General features: G+C 30.3%; 1 protein-coding gene across 9 annotated transcripts in view; it reads left to right on the top strand.

Moving 5' to 3' along the window:
- Positions 1–19,470, top strand: part of LOC122498227 (neurexin-1) — a 413,730-nt gene that overhangs the window by 93,929 nt on the left and 300,331 nt on the right. For all 9 annotated transcript variants that reach the window (XM_043605873.1, XM_043605868.1, XM_043605865.1 and 6 more), the window contains one exon: positions 5,543–5,593. Coding sequence is in view for 8 of the 9 variants with exons in the window: in XM_043605868.1 (XP_043461803.1) it covers positions 5,543–5,593 (51 nt within the window). In the remaining variant the exon portion in view is untranslated. The remainder of the gene's footprint in view (positions 1–5,542; positions 5,594–19,470) is intronic.

Raw genomic sequence — 19,470 nt, forward strand, 5'->3', positions numbered from 1 at the left:
AAAAAAATTCCTTTTTCATAATTTAAATGTTTGTTTTTCGTTTGATATATTTCTAAATATTCTCTATTTTTAAATAGGGTATTAATAAGTTTTCGAACTGTTTGAAAGTAAATGAATCTCGAGTAGATTCTGTTTTCAGTTTCTTAACGCTCGACATAATTTATTCTTCTTTCGACGTGACACCCAACGTCGTATCCAACCTTTATGAATTATTTTTCATCATGAATAATTCAAGTCTGTTTACAGCGTCCAACTATCTCCTCGAACTCACCAAAGTCCAAAGACTCGTGCAAGGATAAAGAAGTATGAAAGAAAAAAAATGGCGTGGAGAGGAAAAAAAAAGTTTCGCGAAATAACGAAAGAAGAGTGAGAAAGGAAGGTTGGGGGGAAGGAGGGGGAAATGGGAGTGAAGAACTTAAGGAGTCTAAAGATGTTGCAAGTAAGGTTTTTAGAATATTTATGATCCGGAAACTCAACTACGAGTTTATAGCAGATAAGGGGAATCCCGAGACATTTTCTATGTATGCAGGAAACATTTATAACGAGGGCGCATGGAAATAATATAACGAAGATCCAATCAAAAATTTCCCTAGTAACATGACTTATTTATTTTTTATATTCAATTTTCTCGTCTCTCTTCGGAGTTGAATGGATGCAAAAAAAAAAATTGCTTAATAAAATGTTTGAAATAATATTTATAGTAAATAGTATAATAAAGTATTTATTATATTTTTAAAATTTTATCTATTATCTGTCATCAATTATCAATATAATTTATTTTATAATATTTCAATTAATAATTTTACAATAAATATTTTATTGAGGAGACTACAAACAGAAGATGATAGTTCTAACATCTTTCATGGAAAGATTAATTATTTATAAATAATAAATTTATAGTTAAATGTGAGGCTTCTTTGAGAAAATTTATACGAGATGGAGGAAGAAGACTAGTGGCGCCATGGCGAGAAATCAAAGTAATCAGTCCTGCCGCGGACTCAGAAGTAAACTGCTAGAGTAGAAGCGAACAGCGAGTCAACAACATCATGTGTTACGCAACTAATCACTTGGTGACAAATAATAAAAAAAAGTCTTAAATATGGTGTTTTTCCTAAAATTATTTTCTCTTCGTGATTCTATGATTATCAACTAAATTACCAAGAATCTATAAGTCAATGATAAAAAAATGTATTATTACATCTTACAGTTTATTTCTCAACGAATCACTTAATGACAGAAAAAGTTTTTTTCCTAAAACTATTTTCTTTTTGTAATTACATAAATATCATTAAATAAACTATTAGACTGCTTTTTATATGTATATGTATATTCACTGTTGCAGGTGAATTGTAAAAATAAAATCATTCTCGATAACTTTTGGAAAATTAAACTATAACCTAAAATTCTTTAGCACTTTGCTTATATAGACATAGTATTAGAAAAGTTTGAGAATAAATTTTAATTCTTTCGAAACGTGGAAATAAACTCTTTCTTTTAGTTATCAAATGCGAAACATATCTTTTTGCTCCAATTAATTCTTAAAACCTTTCTTTCAATCGTATTTTATGAAAGCGTTTCATTTTACATTTACTTTATCCCTCTATCTCTGTTTTTTTCTAGACTTATATCGTGGCATTCTATCATCATTCTCTTTTCTAAACGTAACTCGTACTTAACATATTTATTTAAGCTGCATTGAAACATTCTTCTTTCACAAGATCCCAGGAATGGTTTAATATGTGAATAAATTTTTAATATCAAGATCTCAAAACAAAATTTTTTACTATTATATTTATAATTTAACATTAAAAAGACGAAAAAAAAATTAAATTAATGAAAAATGTTTGAAAAAAGTTTTCTTTATATAACCTTTGATGTTAAAGTTTGTTTATAATATTTTTTTTTCATTGTGTACCATTAAAAGGAAAATTCTAACATAATTGTTGTGAACCATTTACTGTGTTATTACTTTATTTGATAATAAAAACTAGAACAGAAAATATGCTCCCTTTTAAATAGAAAATATTCAATTGTTTTTTCTCTTTTTATTAAAGTATCTCTGATAAAAGCAAGTAAATTTTTATTACGTAAATAATTGACAAAAATAACCTCTCATTTTTTTTCAAATCAATACATGATAAATCATTATTTTATACACATATATTACCAATTCTTTTTCCAAATGCAATCGAGTATCATTTACTAATGGAATTTTATGCGCACAATGAATTTTTGATATTAATAATAATTATAGACTGCAATAAGTTTTTTCTACATCAATATTATTCGATAAATTTTCTTTATGGATATTAAAATAGTTTTATTATTATTATTTTAAAGTCGTTATTAACATTTGATAATTAAATAAAATACGATATTCGTAAATTTTATTTTAATAGAAATTATAAAACGAGTGCATTTTTAATTTTAAAGAAAAACTTTGTTGATAAAATTGAACAAGTTTTGAGATGCTTTTGAAAATTTACAAGTTTCCATGTCTGAAACTTTTAAAGTTTGACAGTTTGGAATTTCCAATAATCAAGAATCTTCTTCAAAAACAAAATCACATTTGAATAAATTAAAGTTACCAGAAATAATTAAGTATAGTTAATATTTTGTATTAAAAAAAAACATTTAACTTTCTGGTATTTCGAAAAACAATTTTCCAATAATTCCTTGAATATTTAAAAATTGAGTAACTTAAGTAATGAAACATTTCTTTGCATAATAAAACTAATTGCTTCTTTCTTTTTAAAAGACAAATTTTCCTTAACTCGAATGAAAAAATATATATATTTATTTTCTTTGGAAATAACTAACTGTAGAGTTTCTTTAAAATTAAATATAATTGAATTCTGTCGACCTGCTTCAATTTCTAGGTCAGCACGTCGATATTGCTTTAAAGATGCAGTCTAGAAATTCTGTAATATGATTTTCTGACTTTTGAGTATTTTCAACAAAAAAAATGAAATAAAACACAATAAAAAATGCAAGAAATTGTAAGAAGTCAATATTGATTTTGCGCAAATAAGAAGATGTTTATAGAGAGACATATTATCTATTCGGTGAAGGCAATTGGGGGGAATCGAAAATGTCGAAATGATTATTGTTGCTTCTTTTATTTGGAGGTGAAACGTGAAAACGACTTAATCTCAAAAGGGAAAGAAATGCCACTATAACCCCAAAAGGGGACAAATCCTCCTTTCACCGAATAACGACTCTTCTCATTCGAAACGTGATTGATTTCTTTAGGGTCGAAGTGTCGAGACATTTCCTACTGAAATGAGAGAAACTCCCATTCATTCGTTTGCCAACTATTGACGAACTCACAATGTATATTGATACTTGAGATATCACAGTCGATATTGCTTTTATCGATATTAAAGAAGAAAAAATGGTACTTTATAAAGGGTTTGGAAAAATTCTTAAGTAATTAATCCTGAGCAATGGTAATTTGTGGTTCAGTGAACTCTTTTCATCGTGTCTTAGGAGTTAATTACCAAAGTCATAGTCGATAATTGTCACTAGATAAAGTAGGGAGCGGATTAACCATTCGTCGTGGCGAAATATCATTAAAGATACAATTTTTTAGGAGTAAATTGGCAGAATGGAAGCGAACAGCGAGTAGACAACATCATGTGTTACTCAACGAATCGCTTGGTGATAGATAATAAAAAAATTCTTAAATATGGTGTTTTTCCTAAAACTATTTTCACTTCGTGATTCTATAATTATCAACTAAATTACCAAGAATCTATAAGTCAGTGATAAAAATTGTACTATCACATCTTACAATTTTTTTCTCAACGAATCACTTGGTGACATAAAAAAATTCTTAAATATGGTGTTTTTCCTAAAACTATTTTCACTTCGTGATTCTATAATTATCAACTAAATTACCAAGAATCTATAAGTCAGTGGTAAAAAATTGTACTATCACATCTTACAATTTATTTCTCAACGAATCACTTGGTGACAGATAATAAAAAAATTCTTAAATATGGTGTTTTTCCTAAAACTATTTTCTGTTCGTCATTCTATAATTATCAACTAAATTACCAAGAATCTTAATTTTAAAGGGCATTTATGGTTTAACGACCTCTTTTCATCGTGTCTTAGGAGTTAATTACCAAAGTCATTGTCGATAATTGTCACTAGATCGTCGGTAAAGTAGGGAGATGATTAACCATTCGTCGTGGCGAAATGTCATCAAAGATACAATTAATCTCAAATTCTAACAATATTCAGAGTTATAGAGTCTCGAGTTAGTGGAAAGTTTCCGGTTATAGTGTGAAACCATTAATATTGAAATAAGGAATACAACATTGGGCACCTTCCGAAACAACTGTTTCACTAGAAAAGCCATAAGTCAACAGAAGCCACAAGCAGCATCCCTCAAAGAAGATGCGAACAATAGGCATTCAAACCAAAGCGATAGGTAGTCAAGCAAACAGATGTAACATCTATTCATCTTAAACTCGTTCACCAAAACACTTCTATTTTAAAGTCATTTACTATATTCAAGTTGAAAATGTGTTTTCTTCAGAATTTCACAAGCTATTTTATACTATAATGTCAGTATAAGTCTTTCTATAAAACTTTTTATATTTCCTTTACTCGAAAATACTCTCTCTTAAAAAAAAGAATACTACAAAGTCTTCAAATGTTCTAAAATGTTCGGAAAAAATCAATTTCAACTTAAAACGAGATTTTTTGCCTTAATTTGCCTAAATGATTTTCTAAATTGTATAGCAGGAGGTTGGCAAACTAACTTGTCGAGCAAAATGTCGTCATTTTAGGATATTACCTTTTTCAGTAAATACTAGTTTCACACGTTATTATCTAAAATAGGCAGGTACATGACGCTGAAAACACACCTTTTCACAAATCGATTTCTAAATATCTCCGTGCACGAGACAGTTTTCTTGGAAAAAAAAAGTTTCTTTTTTTCAACCGCCAATAGAATATTCACTTATTTCGGTAGAAAATAAAATTACCATTATTTATTTTGGAAACGAAAATCACGAATGGAAAATTAGGGGGTCTGTTCTGAAGTTAAAAATTTTTCTTTAATTTTATGATTCAGATAAGAATTGCGATCGTTTTGAAAAGTCAACGAAACCCCTAAATTCGGAAAAAAATAAATGAAAAAAATTACATTGCGGTAATTTATTTTCGGGGTATGAAAATAAAAAATTAAAAAAAGATGCATTCGTGTAAAACTGTAAATTAAGAGAATTTTTTCACTAGGATTATAATTTTTCATGGGCTTTAAAAGCAGTAGTTGGAGAATGATCTAATTTCAGTTTTTTTTAACATCTTAATTAAAGTAATCACCTGCCATCATTCTTTTAAGAAAATGAGTTGCTGCTTCTCAAGTTATGATCTAACAGGCAATCTTGGATTAAGTTACACAACCTTTTTATCTGGTTTCATCACAAATTCTCTTTTTTAACAGCATTATTAAAATGCTGATTAGTCACGATAAATTGAGCAAGTTGAAAAAAAAATTGTAATTTCCTCTCTTTTTTTTTCGTTGCAGTGCGGTGGATTTCCCTGCGTCGAAAGTCTCAGTCAGCGTAAATCAGCAAGGGTGAGTTATTTTTTCCATTTAATTTAAATTCTTAAAAATTAATAATCGCTGGAAAATAAATATATATATGTATAATTTTGTGGAAATTATTTAAATTCAGATGCATGCTTCTGAAATATTTCAAAAATTCACTAAAAGTTTATAATTAAAATAGAAACTATTTCTGTCGAGAATATATATATATATATTTACTAATTTTAATAAAATTCTCTCCATTGTATGTTGAATAATAATTCACGTAATTAATTTGCAAATGGAAATAAACTTTCTTGACTATAGAGAATTTTACTAGAGAATGAAAATTATAATAAATATTAATAAAATTTCGTATTAAAATTAAATCCCAAAATGGTATATTCTTGTCATTTGGGAAATAATCACGCGACTCTTAATAGATCTGTAACTGTCATATAATGTGCGTGACTGACTGTTACGTATCATGAATTATATTCTATCGTTGCTATATTTATAGTAGTGAGTAAAATAGCTGTCATTACGTGTGGACAAATATTATTCGAAATTGTCATCATTTTGAGCAATATACAGTTAAGGCGCTTTATATGTGCATAAATTCGCCATTCGTCCAAATAGAAATGAGAGATACGTTTTGCATTACATCAGGAATATGTGCCATTTGTAATTAAGAGGAACTGGATATTTGCAGAAAATTGTTTACTTGCCGCGTCTACAGTAATCCATAACAAGTGAAAATTCATTACCCAATGGATATGTCCAGTTGGTTTATGCTTGTGGATTCACTATTACTCGAAGGAGAAATAAATAGAGATTTTTTTTATTTGGATCTGTCCGATTTGGGATAAAGTGTTAAATTACTATCTATGGAATTAATAAAATATTTCCAATTCCCGAAAGTAAAGAAAAAATACTGAAGCAAAAACTGTAAGTTATTAGAATTCGCCGTAATTCTGTGTCCAAAAAAATGGAACTTGAAAGAAAACCGCTTATTTTCAATTCCCTTTGGTTCTCTCATCTCATTTCCTATTTACGTTTTTTAAGAAACAAAAAAAAACCTGCAGGAAAAGGGATGAAGCTTTAAGATTAGAAAAAACCCAAGCGATCTTGTGCTTTAAGCATCTTTTTGAGGTTCACTTTTGCAAAACCTGCTTTTCTTCTTGATGCGAATGAATTTTCCAACTTGCGCCTTTTCTCACTGGTGAAAAGAAATCTGCTAGTCCAGCGGACACTTTTGCAACCGGCTGCAATTAATTTCTCTCTCAAGAAGTTCATCCTAAAGTTTAATAAAACTGGTACGACTTTCCTTGGATCCAGTGACATTCTCTCTCTCTCTCTCTCTCTCTCTCTCTCTCTTTCGTTTCTAACTTTTCGCAAAGGCGCACTTTTATAATATTAGTTTGAAAAACTATTAGGGTACTTGTGACAGAAATACTCTTTTTGATAAAAAAATCTATTCCTAATTTAATTAAAAAAAAACAAAGATCTTAAATATTTGGTCCTCTTGTTCCAGGACCTTAACAATTCACGATTGTGTAAAAGGTAATAAACTTTCCTTTAGTATGTTAACTGACGTGACTCTGAGGTGAATCACCCTCCGTAAACTTTAACGATAAAGGTCGTCTTTCTCTATAGAGAATAAGAGAGGAAAATAAAAAAAAAGAATAAGAAGGAATATAAATATTTTCATAAAAAAAGAAAACTTTATTAAAGAATCTATATTTGTATCGATGGTAACAGATGATCTGTATTTGATTCTGAATAAGAGGCTTCCTTCTTCTTTTCTTTGACCTCATGTCAGAAGACGTGAAACTCAATTTAATCCTATTATATAAGAGAAAGAGAATTATAGAGCGCGGATCTCTCACAAGGAATATTGAACATCGATGTCTTGAAAGCACCAAGTCAAATTGAGGTTGTCCTACAATATGGAAAAAGAATACTCACTGACAGGAATCTAATCGAAAGTAGAAGAAAAAGAATAAGAGGACTTTTCGTGCTTGGGATTTTCTCATTTGCCTCGTAACATCGTATTCCTTTCTATTCTCCTTCCTCCTCCTCGACGTCTTATATAATATCAATTTAGCTTTTTAAAATTTAAAGAAAAGGAAAAAAATTTACAGACAACAGAATCAAAAATATCTTCTACAATTTTTTATTATTCCGTGAGGTTTAATATTTTAAATCTAACGTTTTAAATTTGATTGATGATTTTTTTTAGATACGAGTTTTTATTTAACAAAAGCATATAGGGTATAAAAGTATCTTTTTCCTGTTGGAAAAACAAAAGCTGGGGTCACAGAAGGTTAATACCCCCCCTGTACCCTTTTATATGCATATATATACAAAGCTGTATCGATTCGAGTGCATGCGTGGGCTTCTACTATCTACGCGAACACTTTAATATTGATACGATTTTGCAAAGATCAATCACGTGATTAACAATGGAATGTTTTGTTTTAAAATAACTATAAGTAATATAAAGTTCGATTATCTATAGAATATCAATTGATATTTATTATTTTCTACTGTTTTTCTGTAAAATTTACTTTCTTGTTGGTTTTTTTAAAATAAATATTATATTTAATATCATTGACTTATCTGAGATCAAAAGAAGGAAATCGACACTAGCGCCAGTGGCCGCCGGCCGCAGCTGAGATAGTCTCACTGAGTGTGCCCTCAGTGAGTAGAGAGTTGCAGCATTCTACATACTTTCAGTTAATGAACAGTTCTGACAATTGTTAAAATCTTACTGGCAAATAAGAATCAAAACAAAGAAGAATCAGTGAATTTTTCCCCAATGGTAATGAGAATATTGTTAGAAATATTCATTCCCCTATACATAAAAAGTTCTTTTTAGAAAATTTGGAAAATTCGTCGATATTTACATATCAACACCAATGAATACGAGAATTAACAGAGGTTAAGTTCTCCATGATAAAAGTATTAAATTTTTCCCAACTCAATATTGTTTTTTGTACTTATTCACTTTAATTAATAATTCGTTTCCTATTTGACATTTTTAAAAATTTGTCCTCTCATTTTCTGATTAATAGGAACAATATAAATTTTTCATACCCATATTTATTATCATAATTAATATCATCCTTTTTTTTAAACTGTTAATATCAGACTAATATTTATAAAATTGATTAGACCACTAAAAGAGAAAAATTGTGATTAAATATTTGTTTTATAAAATTTGTTCTTCCTCCACATAGATGAAATGGAAGAATTTTCTTTTTTAAATTCTTTTTTTTTCACTCTCAACAGGAATTTTGTTGATAAAATGCACTAAAGTAGCTTAATTGGACATTTTTCTGTAACAAGAGAATTTTTTTGTGACAAACATTTTTTTAATTTAACTTGATTAAATTCATTTCTGATTTAATTTTTCAATAGTAACCTAAAATGTTTGAATATTTGTTTTTTAGTAAAAATAAAAAGTAATTAAACATTAATAAAAGATTTCGAATAACAATAGAATTTTCAATTCCACCATTCAAGTAAAGATTTTTTAAAGCTAGAAAATTATAATAATTTTTATTTAATTAACAAGAGAAACAATTTTTTAATTTATTTAAATTGATGTTATAAAATGAATAAGTATATAAATATTTTCTGATAAGAGCAAAAAAAATCTCTAGTAAGAATAATTTGAAAATAAGTGAAAAAAATTGATTTTAATATTCTTTCTCTATCTATCTTTTTTTTCTCTTCTTCAGTTTGTAATGAAATAGAAGAGGAAGATCAAGGTGGATTTTTTTCAGAAAGAATTGCCTTCCGTGGACAAGTAGCGTATTTCGACTGTGGAAACAGTTTAATGTCAGGAAAGTACATGGTCATAAAATGTACGCCCCTTTCATGAAATGGAGACCCGGTATCGGAAATCTTAAGATTCTCACTGGTATCAGGGATATTTTATGCGACAGTTACTTAACGTCGAGTCACTTTTATTGCACACGACTCCGCCCTCGCAGCAAGCTTATTCGTCTAAAATAAATGAATAAGGAAATGGATTTTAATTTAAATGATAAAAAAAAAATTCACGATCTTCAACTCCTACGTCCCTCTAGCCCCTCTACTTTTGTAATCGGTTTACATTATTCCAGTGTATATTAAAAAGAAAATTTTTAAATCAGTAGTAACATTTAAATTGCAAATATTTAACATTAAAATAAATTCTCTCACATACTATTCAGATACAATTCTTTTTTGTTACCATTTTCGTGAAATAATCTCGTAGCTCTTGAAAGTTGTTCCACTATAGATGAAAGAATTTTTTTTTTTCGTTTGAAGGCGTTGATATTTTGTCAGAGTATTTGTCGACAATTACAAAAAAAAGTTCATAAAGATATTTTATTTAAGTCGATATACAAAGTGGACAGGAGAGGAAAAATCGGTATTTATTAAACATATTTTTCAAATAAAAAAAAAACTCTGTTAATAAAGTAAAAGGAAAATGAAATTCATAAATTTAACAAGTTATTTTCAAATATCAACTTTTACTGGGTTTCATCAGAGCCAAACGTTGAAACTGAATTTCGCATTTAGTGTTCACACTGGGAGCGCGACAGGATCAAAGGAAAATAATTGATATTAAACCTTTTACATCACCTGCACAAAATCCAAGCTTAAAAATTTGACCACTAAATCCAAATAACAGAAAATCTGGAAATGATCTCCCATTAAATTGTTCAGTTAGATTTTTATCTGCGACTAGTAATCAAAAGGGTATATTTTTGAAATCTTTTAGAATTTATTTTTAGTTTTTAAAAAAGTTTTCGTACAAAAATTTTTATAGTCACTAAACAAACGGAAGCTTTGAAAATGGAATTTCCATTTTTAGAGAAGGCTGAAATTTGCATAAAAGTAGAGAGTGAGTGAAGGATAGAGAGAAAGAGAGAGAGAGAGAGAAAGAAAGAGAGAGAGAAAGAGAGAGAGTGCAGGAAGCAGAGATTTCCATTTTGCAGTAATTTGTAATAACGACGGGCATAACTGTGAGTGAAAACTTTCATTAAATATTTCAAGGATATGGTGGTCCTAATGAGAGTCGTTTTACTCAGGAGAGTTACAGTGAAAATTGTTTAATTCTTTTACACCTGAAAAATTTCTTTCTCATGAAATATCCAACTGTTCCTTTAATTATTTAAACCTATTAGCAGCTGTCATTTAAAAATAGTCCACGTGAAACTTTTTTTAAAGCCAAACGAAGTTTATTTGCAAACTTTTCGTTTCTAGTATAGTTTAACTACATTACCAAGAATCTATAAGTCAGTGATAAAAATTGTACTATAACATCTCACAATTTATTTCTCAAGGAATCACTTGGTGACAGATCAAACAATTCTTAAATATGGTGTTTTTCCTAAAACTATTTTCACTTCGTGATTCTATAATTATCAACTAAATTACCAAGAATCTGTAAGTCAGTGGCAAACAATTGTAGTATCACATCTTACAATTTATTTCTTAATGAATCACTTGGTGACAGATAATAAAAAAATTCTTAAATATGGTGTTTTTCCTAAAACTATTTTCACTTCGTGATTCTATAATTATCAACTAAATTACCAAGAATCTGTAAGTCAGTGGCAAACAATTGTAGTATCACATCTTACAATTTATTTCTTAACGAATCACTTGGTGAAAGATAATAAAAAAATTCCTAAATATGTTAATACTATGAGAATATGTATATTTTTCTGCAAGTTCCCGTCGTAAAATGAGGTTTCACTTTATCAATATAGTTTAATTTGGAGAAGGGAGAATTTGTCGAGTTTAAGTTTTCATTGATTCGCGTACCTACTGATTTAATGGTATGCTTAATACGTAAACACGTGCAAAACACTTCCGTGCAAATTCAAACGTTGATTGAATAATACCAAGAGGTTTCTGGAAATCCTTGTGGATTTCGTGCATCGATGAAACACGTTCTCAATCACGTGCGTTTCTAATGAATACATCCTCCATTAGTGCAGAGCTTTGACTCGACAAACTTGATAAGAGGTGATAAATATTTTTTTAAAAAATATTTTTACTCCTCTTATCGTATTATATCATGTAAATTATTTTTAAATATTTATTTCAAATTATCAACAAGCTGTTTATAATTGACATGCTTTGGAAGAGTTCTGGGATTTGAATTTCTTAAAGATGACTAAATGGTGCGGCAATCATTGCAGATGGCATTTGGCATTATTGATTCATGTTCTAAATAATTCGTATAAACATTTTGGGATATAATTTCTCTTAAGATATCATTCAGAAGTGATCCTTTTCCAACACACAGAACACACACTTTCAACCTATTTTCTTCGTGAGACTTTAAAAAGTTTGTCAGTTTTATTGAAATTCTTTCATTTGAATCACTTTTAAATAAGTTGACATGAGACAAGTTAATGTTGGTTCAAAATCACTACTTTTCGTTCAAAAATTCATAAAATAAATAGTCGAAATCTGTCTAGCAACCATGACCAAGTTAAGTAGTTGTGTACTGTCATCGAGTTTGTTCTTCGACTCCAGTCCAGAAAATCTCTTCAAGTACCAAGTGCCTTCTTCAAGTCTCATCCTAGTCAAATTCATTCAAGGAGATAATTTCCACTGCGAGGCACATTTATATTTTTCTAAGGACTGCATTTCCCGGACATCAACGTCAAATCAATAATTCGGTCACTCCTATGCTGAGAGGTGTTTTATCTAATTTACATCGACACCTGGACTCCGTCTTTTCACTTTGTCTGGGCCGAAAACAGTTTGAGGGAAATCTACTGCATTCTCTGTTTCCGTTAGACAAAGTCATTTCCTCGACCTCATTAAATTTTGTCCCCATTTAAATTCTCGATTGATTCCAAAGTTCTAATTTTGTTGCAGTGTCCCTGAAGACATCTATGGATCTTCTCTTTCTCTCTGATTCTAATTGTAAAGAATTCAAATAAAAACTTTAATAATTTAATTTCAATTTAACAGTTTGTTTTTAAAACCTGTCCTTTAAAATCGTTTCTGCTCTGTGAATAAATCGGGTTTGAATCATTTGATAAAGATATCAAGTTGATAGTTCTATTTGTAAACTCGAAAGTGGAGTTACATTAGAATAGCCTAGATTTTATTTTAATTTAGTTTTTTTGGAATATTTCTTTTAGACTCTCACTTATTTCCCCCACGTTCTTATCTATCTTAAAACTTTCGTCTGTTTTTGAAAGGTAACTACCGTTAAAATTACAATGGCTTTCCCTTAACATGACCCAACTGTCAGGACACTCATCTTTGCTCGCAAGTTGTGAGTCCGTTTTCCAAAGAACACTCGAGTCTCAACCTATTTTCGTCTCGAATCTCAAGAAAATGGGGCGAGTGAGGATGGGTTTGTGTTTGCGAAGCCTTTTGCGGTGCTCTTCGAGCCCAGCCAACGCTCAAGACAATGGCGCGAGAGGATCCGAGTAGTGAGAAGGAAAAAAAAGAAAAAAGAAACCCTCGAGAATCGTATAGAAAGATATCTCGTTTTCTTTTCCCTCCCAGGGATGTATTACTTTTTCAACGATTTTGGAGTGTTGGAAAAGTTTCTGTTTTTTTCCTTTGACAAAATTTTCAACAATATTTTGCATTTGAAGAAGAAATTTTTCTAGTGGATAAAAAATATTTTCTTTTTAAATCCTTAAAAAAAGGGGAACATATTAGATTAAAGAGAGAATGGTGAGAGGAGATTTAATTAAAATTGACATGAGAATGGCGAAACATAAAATGCTGGATAAAATTGTATATATCTGTTTCATTCAATTTTAAAGTGAAGACTATCCATGCCTCTTAAATAAACATTAAAAATTGTCTTGAAAAATTCTAAAGAAGAATCAGAAAAGAGAGATTAGATACGACCCTCTTGGGATGCTGCTGACTCTCATTTTTCCTTTCATTTCGCTCTCTTCCAGTTATACGGCCCTGCCTCTGTCTCGTACGATCTTTATAGCCACTTTACCCCTGGTCTCTTCTTCCCCCACTCAATTCCAGAGTTACCGTCGTTGTCGTCGACGTCGTCTCTAGCTGTACACTCACTCTTGTTCGATTTTCTTTTTCTCGATATTTTATTTCTTTCTCGACTTCATCTATAACAAGTACGTAGCCTCTGTGTGTAGTGTCTTATATTTCAGGCATACACCATTTTCAAGTAGCAATTTATTTCAACTTTTAAATATATACGTTTATATGTATATATGAATGATGTACATTTATGCTAGTTCAATAGAAAATGAAATTCAAATTGCAAATAGAAAATTCATGATCGACATGAGCCTCGTAAGATTTCAAAAAAAAATTGGCTTTCAAAGATACTTTTTATAAGTTGACGTTAAGAATTCTGAAATATCAATTGTACTGAATCAATAGTGCAGTCACGATTTCATTCTTGAATACTGCGATGGGAGATAGACATTTTCTTTTTGAAAATACTTCCATTTTTTTCTATTTCTTGATCCTTTTTGAGAATTCTTTGACTCCTGTGTGCTATTCCTCTGTAATTTTTTATACTTTTCTTTTGAATTTAATTTTTCAATGTCATTTTCAACTTTGACAATTCAATTATAGAAGAAATTACTTTAGTGTACTGATAAAAATATGAAAGACGAAATAGATTATTATTGGTAGATCTTGTCGTGGTGTCGGGGCTTTTCACTAAAGGTCATCCAAACAGCAAGAATAAATGGATTTTACAAATTCAGAGATGTTACCCCATGTGAGCAGAACGGAAACGGAAATCTTGTATATTCTTGGTAGAACTTGTCGTGATGTCGGTGCTTTTCACTAAAGGACATTCAAATAGCAAGAAAGGAATTATCGAATTTGGGGTCATTACATCGTGTGAGCAGTCCAGAATTGGGAAATCTGAATAAGGAATGTGGAATCCGAAACGTAAAAGAGAATATGGAATCCGGAATTTGAAATGTGGAATACGTAATGTGGAGTCCAGAATGAGGAATAAGGAATCAGGAACAATCTCAATTATGCTAAAATTTTCAATAATTATTAAAATAAATGATACTAAAATAGAAAGAACAGCAATTTTCAAGAACAGTTGTATTTCACACTGTGAATTGGAAATCGAATGGAATAAGGGAATTGAAGAATTAGATTGATCATTACAGATTCATTGTAACAGTAGTAGGTGAAAATCCGATTTGCCCGCGCAATTTCATCAGTCGTCCAATAAAAACTCGACACTTGCGAGGATAAAAGGCAATATTCCACTCTAAAGTGATGCTAAAAAAACGAGGAGTTGGAGGAGAATTAAAGTTCTCGAGAAATAGAGACTGAGGGAGAGAGAGAGAGAGAGAGAGTGGAAGAGTTTCGTGAAAATTCGTGTAAATTGCACGCCATCCTTGTGCCTTCTGAAGCTGATGGCAAAAAGATTATTATGCAGAAAAAATTTGTGGTAAAAACAATGTAATTACAACGGCGAAAAAAGAAAAGATCAATTTTATTCATTCTCACCATCCGCTATGAAAATTAACCCCAATGGCAATTTACACACAATTATTTTACTTTCTTTTTTTTTACCCACTGGAGAATGTGAGGAAAAGGATGATAAAAAATAAAAAAAGTAAAATTATCTCTTTCTCTCTCATACTTAATGAAACAAAGTTAATTTATTTGAAAAGAGAATATTTTTAGAATTTCAGATGTATCAATTCAAGCGGAGTAAATTTCAAAACCCCAAAAGTCGGAGATGAAACACAAGAGCCATTACTGCTAATCAGACGAATCTGATCCCACTGCGGGTTTTAGGGGCTTAAGGACATCGTTTGAAGACGCGCCCACTGAAGATATATATACAGTCGATGCTCTCCGAGAGTATAATTGAAAGTTGAGGACAGAACCACAACCCCAAAACTTTCTTGAAAGGGTAAAACCGCATAGTACCACTGACATCGAATCTCTATCTCTCTCTTTTTCTATCTCTATGTATATACATTTACAGTCGAGAAATTGGTCTCAGATCTTTGGAAAATATTTTCACAAAAAAAAAATAGGAAATGTGTTTGGTCAGGGAAAAATAGAATTTATTCTATATAGTAAGATTTAAATAAAAGAACAAATAAAATTATCGAAAAAATATAATGCAATAGAAAAATTTTACTGTTTAAGAGTATCTTTGGTCCTGACCTCTAGTGACTACACGATTACTAATTAGCCAGTTGACACACTTTCGCCATGGCTACTGGATTACTCGGCAGTCACAGTCGCTGAATTATCCTATTGATTATCAATCATGGTTAGAAGTGTTTGTAAATGTTTGTTTAAATACGATTCTAGTTAATTTCTCGTTCGTCATTTGTTGTGTTTAAGAGGTTAGGCTACCCTTAAATTTTTAAAATATTGAATTTGTTTCTTGCTTAATTTCAAAGTCTATATTTTAACGAGTATTTTGAGATGTCTCCGAAGATAATGTCTCAATAATTACGAAAGTTATGTTCATTAGAAGTCAGCGCTCCGAGCTACAGAGTAATTGTTGAGTTTTATACGTAAATTTTAATATTAAATAAAATTATCAAAAACTGTGTACCCGGGTAGAAAGTATTAAATTTAAAAATCGGACCAAATGCACAGCGAATGTGCGAAAAAATTGACCAACGCCGAGTATCATTCGCCAACCTGATAACGCAGAAGACGACAAAGGAGGCCAGAAAATTAAAAAGAGCTCAACGAAAGGTATCGGGCGACATTCTTTCCATTCTAGAAGAAGAGTATTATGGCTCAGGAATTGCTGATTAATTAGTAACTTGAAAAAATTTCAAGTTATAATACACTGAATTACATTTGTTCTTGTTTTGCGTTTTTCTCGAAACCACTTTTTAAGAAAAATATTTGTTTACTTGTTTGAGACAAAAATTGAAATGCCAATCATGTACACCATCAAGGAGTGCTCCGGAAAAACTGATCCACACCAATGCTTATATCTCCGCCATTTTTAATTAAAAACAACTTTTTCTTTAATATTTATAAAGCTTAAGATTTGTATTAAATTTTATTAAATTTGTATAAATGTAAAAAATTCCTACCTTAAATAGTTGCGTCAAAAAAATTCCTAAAAAACCATCCGATTTTCATGCGTTCAGGGTGGCGTAACCCCTTAACTTTTTATCAACTTCAAATCTTTATCAACTTTTTTAAAAGATTTTTTTTTTTATTAAAAATTAGATTCCTTTTTTTCATCTTGAAATTCGAGGGAATTTGTATTATTAAACATATTGAAGCAGGTGTACGAACTTTTGCCAGAGGTCTCGTTTATGTGTTCCTTTTTTTCTAGTCACGTGTGTGGACTACAAACACCCGAGACTTTGCGCGCACAACTCGAGGGATGCAAGAATCCCGGTAAACCGGGCGTGAAACGGACTTTGATGTAGAAAGGAAGGATTTTGCGGTCGTGGCGAATGGGGCGTGAATAATCTTCCTGCGTCTATTCACAGTAGTCGATAGATGGAAAGAGAAGCGTCCTAGCATCTCGTAGACTATATATTTTTTCGAGTAGATCAATGACCGATATTCTTTTTATCATCCCTTTTTCAATATTATATACAATTTTTTACCATTCTCTCCCTAATTTTTTCCATTTTGTCTCTGAAATATTTAAAAAAAAAAATGAAAGAGATGTAAATAAAAAATTGAAGAAAATAAATAAAATGCAATGCGAGGAAAATGAAAAAGGAATTGAATGAAAAAAAAAATTCAGAAAGGTAAAGAAGAATATAGTTTTGAACGTTCGAAGGAAAATTACCATTTTTTGGTAGTGTATAGAGAAAAGTGAATTTAGAAAATGGGGGGGTGATGGGGCGTAAGTAATGGAATTTTTCGATCAAGTATTAAGGCAGCAAACAAGAGGAAACGAGGTTAGAAAACGTGCGGCTGACCAGTAACTTCTTTATCCACTTCGGGGAGAGAGAGACCAACTCTTCTATAAGTGAAAGAAGGCAGTTACGATCAGACAAAGTAGCCACTTTATCAACTCTAACGATGTGATCAGTTTAGAAATTGATGTTTACTCAACATTTTTGCTTCTCTTCTCGTTTGGGTTTTGCAAAATTACAACTCAAACATTAAATGAGAAATAAGTAAACTTTTCTCTTCATGGCTAAAAAGTTTTCGAATTTCAAATTATTTTTTCTCCTTTTTTTTAATTGAAGTATTAAAAATTTAAATGGTAAAAGAAAAAAAAATCTTATCTTTTTGCATTGCAAAAAACGAATCTTGAGTTTCGAACTGAAATAAAAAAATAAGATTGAAAACTTTCAAGTTTCGTCAATTCTCATGATCGTACTCTATATATATATATATATATATATATAAAAAGGATTCTTGTTCGAAGTTTAATATTGTCAAATAAAGGGAGATATTAATATATACTGGAAGGGCTCTTTTGTATTTTCTCTATTTTTTTATACTTTACTCGCTTTCTTATTAAATTATTTCGTCAACAATTAAACGCATTTAATACTTCAGAATTAGTTACTGTAGTTGTGACGCATGAAAGTGTTTTAGTTTTTGTGTACATGTGAATATGTATGTGGAAGAGTTTCAGGTACATGTGTAGGTGTTTTGTGTGCATGTGAATATGTACATGTGCATGAATTTTAGGTATATGTGTAAGTCTATATATTTATGTGTTTTGTGCATATGTGAATGTGTACATGTGTATGAGTTTCAAGTATATGTGTATGTGTACAAATGTAAGTCTACATTTTTATGTGTTTTGTGTATATGTGCATGAGTTTTAGATATATGTGTATATGTGTGAGTCTATATATTTGTTTTTTGCATATGTGAATGTGTACATGTGCACAAGTTTTAGGTATATGTCTATGTATATATGTGTAAGTCTACATATTTATTTGTTTTGTGCATATGTGAATGTGCACATGTGCATAAGTATTAGGTATATGTGTAAGTCTACATATTTATGTCTTTTGTGCACATGTGAATGTATACATGTGTATGAGCTTTAGGTACATGTGTAATTCTCTATTTTTATATGTTTTGTGCACATGTGAATGTGCACATGTAAATGAGTTTTAAGTATATGTGAGTGTGTACGTGTGCATGAGTTTCATGTATATGTGAATATGTTTTTACATGTGTATGTGTAGAAATGTCACTAACTCCAAAGTGACAAATTGCAAAATCAATATACATATTCTGACATTTGTAATTGTTACTAATTTTCATCGAATAAAAAGTAACAAGAGGTCTATTTAAGAATTGTTTACAGGAACCTAAAGGGGAGAAGAAAACCGAAGGAAGAGAAAACTTTTTAAGTGGAGATTTAAAGTGAACTTTATCCAAAGAATCGCTTGGTATTATTCTGGTCACGTGCGAATTTTTTTACGCGTCAGATCGCCTTATCGTTAAGTTCTGACAAAGAATAAAGAGCCACTCGTCTGGGTGCGTCTTTAAACAAAGCGTGACAACGTGATTAGTGACGCGCGATGCGATAAAAATAATACCCAGCCGAGATTTTTAAAACTCGAAGGAAAACTATTTCCTTTACATCAACTTTTTTAAAAGTTTCACAAAAGCTTCTTAAAAACAAAACGAAATAAAAGATTTATAAAATCTTTTCTTGCACCTTAAATTGAAAAATTAATTAATACGAAATGGTAAAGTATTAAAAACAAGTTTAAAGAAAAAAAAAAATTTCAACTTTTTCAATGTAATAACAATCGGATGAAATATTTCATCTTTGAAAAGAGAGAAAAAAATGAAATTGCATCCTTCATTGAGAAGGGAAACAAAATTTGAAATTAGTTTGCAACTGTATAAGATGCAACTTTGTGGAAAACGTGGTTCTGTTATTTCCGACATGGAAAGTTTCACTTTATGTTTATCGTAGACGATATTTGTGCACAGATTGTTTTTTATGAGTC

The sequence above is a fragment of the Leptopilina heterotoma genome, unplaced genomic scaffold (assembly GCF_015476425.1).
Source record: "Leptopilina heterotoma isolate Lh14 unplaced genomic scaffold, ASM1547642v1 Lhet_144, whole genome shotgun sequence".
Taxonomy (NCBI): Eukaryota; Metazoa; Arthropoda; class Insecta; order Hymenoptera; family Figitidae; genus Leptopilina; species Leptopilina heterotoma.